Genomic DNA, 3,573 nt, shown 5'->3' with positions numbered 1-3,573 from the left:
TAACCTCTTAACCAGTCAGCCTCATACCAGAGTATAGTCTGTTTCTACCTGCTTTAGTCAGCCTCATACCAGAGTACTAGTCTGTTTCTACCTGCTTTACAGTCAGCCTCATACCAGAGTACTAGTCTGTTTCCACCTGCTTTACAGTCAGCCTCATACCAGAGTACTAGTCTGTTTCTACCTGCTTTACAGTCAGCCTCATACCAGAGTACTAGTCTGTTTTACCTGCTTTACAGTCAGCCTCATACCGAGTACTAGTCTGTTTCTACCTGCTTTACAGTCAGCCTCATACCAGAGTACTAGTCTGTTTCTACTGCTTTACAGTCAGCCTCATACCAGAGTACTAGTCTGTTTCCACTGCTTTACAGTCAGCCTCATACCAGAGTACTAGTCTGTTTCTACCTGCTTTACAGTCAGCCTCATACCAGAGTACTAGTCTGTTTCTACCTGCTTTACAGTCAGCCTCATACCAGAGTACTAGTCTGTTTCCATCTGCTTTACAGTCAGCCTCATACCAGAGTACTAGTCTGTTTCCATGCTGCTTACGTCAGCCTCATACCAGAGTACTAGTCTGTTTCCACTGCTTTACAGTCAGCCTCAAACCAGAGTACTAGTCTGTTTCCACTGCTTTACAGTCAGCCTCATACCAGGAGTACTAGTCTGTTTCCACCTGCTTTTACAGTCAGCCTCATACCAGAGTACTAGTCTGTTTCTACCTGCTTTACAGTCAGCCTCATACCAGAGTACTAGTCTGTTTCTACCTGCTTTACAGTCAGCCTCATACCAGAGTACTAGTCTGTTTCTACCTGCTTTACAGTCAGCCTCATACCAAGAGTACTAGTCTGTTTCTACCTGCTTTACAGTCAGCCTCATACCAGAGTACTAGTCTGTTTCACCTGCTTTACAGTCAGCCTCATACCAGAGTACTAGTCTGTTTCTACCTGCTTTACAGTCAGCTCATACCAGAGTACTAGTCTGTTTCTACCTGCTTTACAGTCAGAAACAGACTAGTACTCTGGTATGAGGCTGACTGTAAAGCAGGTGGAAAATAAGTGTTTATGAATGATGAAAAGACGACGGAGGCATAGATAGGGGTTGGTACCCTGTCCCTTCCTCTGTGTTCCCTACACCCTATCCCTATMGGCCCTGTTCAAAGTCATCTATGTAGGGATATGGTGCCTGAGGGAAACAATGAAGCTGTTCACAGCAGGGAATAAAAGCCAGTTTGATTGCAAAGATGTAATGATAATTTACTTGACTTAAATTATTGGTACGGTACAATAAGCGAGATGATTGATCAACCTATGCTCTACAACATGTTTTCATCAGAATGACATAACCTTACAGGTATGTACGTATAATGGTTACCAGGGTGAGACATGAAAACATGTACAATATATTATCATATCAATCATTATGAAACATCAATAGGCAGAGAACAAATCAATAACCTTTAAAACTATTGTTCTTCCAATCAATCAAATAACTAGACATGAATGGGCCATTTAGATTCTATTCATCAAAATAGTAGAATGAAATGTGTTGTTTGTAAATCCACTTAGATCGGGGTCTGTGATTGGATAGGCAAGGGCCATCATGATGTTTATAGCAGGTCTACAAATCCATTAGATCACTGTGCAGTCTGTGCTGTTATTGGATCACTGAGTGGATCACCACTTTTGATCTCCCCGACACTGTTCAAATGATTGGCCAGCTCCTGGACCACTGATGTCCTTCCCACCTGGTCGCTTCTCCTCTTCTCCATGATCAAGTCCTCCAAACACTGAAACTCCAGCATGTGAGACTGTTTATCAGACATCAGGATCTTTAACCTGTATGGCTGTTTTCCTATCCGGATCTCCCCACCCATTTTGAACTCCCGTTTGCCAAACCTGCACCAAGCGGCAAAACACTCTGAATTTCTCCAGCTCAACTCTCCGTCTTTACCTCCTACCTGTTCCATAGCGTTCTGAACCACCATCTCGGCGCTGAGGGCTTTGAATTTATACAGCTCGTTGACTATCCTACATCTCCTTCCCTGGCTGGCTTCTGTCAYAAAGCTGTTCTTTATCTCTGCTCTGTGCAGGTGCACCACCTGGAAGTCACCYACATACACCGCCCAGTGGGGGTACTGCCCCGTTGTTACAAACTCCACCAGGTCACCTGCCTTGCATTTGTTTAGTAAGATCTCGGGGGAGTAGGTTTCCATGCCCGCGGTCTTGACGCTCTTCTCGTAAATACATTCRCCCCGGTGGTAAACGGCGCACTCCACCTCGTTGCTCTTGTCGTAGTGTTTATGTTCCGTACCAGTGTGGTGCTCTTTATCCGCTCCGTCTACGTTACCGTTTTCCCCCTCCTGTTCCTCGTCATCTGTTGAGAAAATATAKGACACTCCGATCCGAGGACCCTCCTCAGTGTCCAGCCCGTTGGGGTCCACTGTGGGAACTTCTGCGTAACTTTGATGTGACAGTTTAATTTTATCCACCTGGTTGCCCATGCCTCCTCCCTGGTAGCAGAAAGGGATGCGAGAATGATGCTGCTGCTGCCAGGCGGTCCACCTGTTAAAAGCCGAGGATCATCGCCATCTGTAGCCGCCTCTCTGTCACACAGCCCGGGTAAAACAAATGACACCCTCCCGAAGAGCCCCGATCCATTTGTAGAGGCAGGTCTCCCACAAAAGCTAAATAGTATTCCCAAGCAGCAGTCTGCTGTGATGAAGTCTATTCAAATCAACAAGTGTCTTGCTGTGGATGGATGGAGAATAACGGCAGCATTTACTATTCAGGAAATACCGTTCCCATCCGTCTAGGTGTAGGCTAGTCCTCTACATGCGCCTCACCTGATATTCGCTAGCCTATTCTCCATGCGTAAAGTTGGAACATTTAACTATCACGAGCAATACGATTAGGTCGGAACAAAAATAATAATAGACTTGAGGTTATTCGTGCCCGGTGACTAAAACGTATCTTATGTCCGTGCTGTCCGATAAAGTCGAATGTATTAATAGTTTCCGCAGAGGTGTAGTTAACACCACGGAGGCGATAATGAAACCTGCAGGTCGTTGCCGATTCGATGGCAGGCAGACCTCGGTCTTGGCACAGCTACAGCGACTGTTACAAACGCMTCTCATTTAAAGCTGTAGTGCTTATTTTCTTTTCATCCTGGTTCACAGTCTAAGTTCCCCAACTCTCATAAACGATAGGCTACAAAGGGAATGTGTTGCTATACATTATTACAACCCATTCTGCTCACGGGCTTCAATAATATTCTACTCCTTCGGGAATAAATACGATGTAGATCAATGTTTACGACTACATAACTTTGTGATTAAACATATGCCTCAACATTGTCATTACTCTAGAACATTGTATTAAAATCGTACATAGTAATATCTTTGTAATATCAGAGTGCTAATAAAGTTGAACGTGTTTGTACTGTTGTTACACAAGTGGAAAGGAGCTTGTTTTATTCTGGCTTCTCACCCTGCAGCATGGCACTCACATCACCTAGACTACTAAACTGGCTTCTCACCCTGCAGCATGGCACTCACCTCACCTAGACTACTAAACTGTC

The 3,573-nt window shown here is 44.7% G+C and overlaps 1 protein-coding gene across 1 annotated transcript; it reads right to left on the bottom strand.

Moving 5' to 3' along the window:
• Positions 1-1,224: 1,224 nt before the first annotated feature.
• lratd2a (LRAT domain containing 2a) lies at positions 1,225-3,032 on the bottom strand. Its single transcript, XM_024145768.2, has one exon. It carries the CDS (start codon positions 2,495-2,497, stop codon positions 1,631-1,633), a length of 867 nt encoding a protein of 288 aa, XP_024001536.1. The 5' UTR covers positions 2,498-3,032; the 3' UTR covers positions 1,225-1,630.
• Positions 3,033-3,573: the final 541 nt, after the last annotated feature.

Source organism: Salvelinus sp. IW2-2015, unplaced genomic scaffold, assembly GCF_002910315.2.
Source record: "Salvelinus sp. IW2-2015 unplaced genomic scaffold, ASM291031v2 Un_scaffold10613, whole genome shotgun sequence".
Taxonomy (NCBI): domain Eukaryota; kingdom Metazoa; phylum Chordata; class Actinopteri; order Salmoniformes; family Salmonidae; genus Salvelinus; species Salvelinus sp. IW2-2015.
This window is presented reverse-complemented; position numbering and strand designations above follow the sequence as displayed.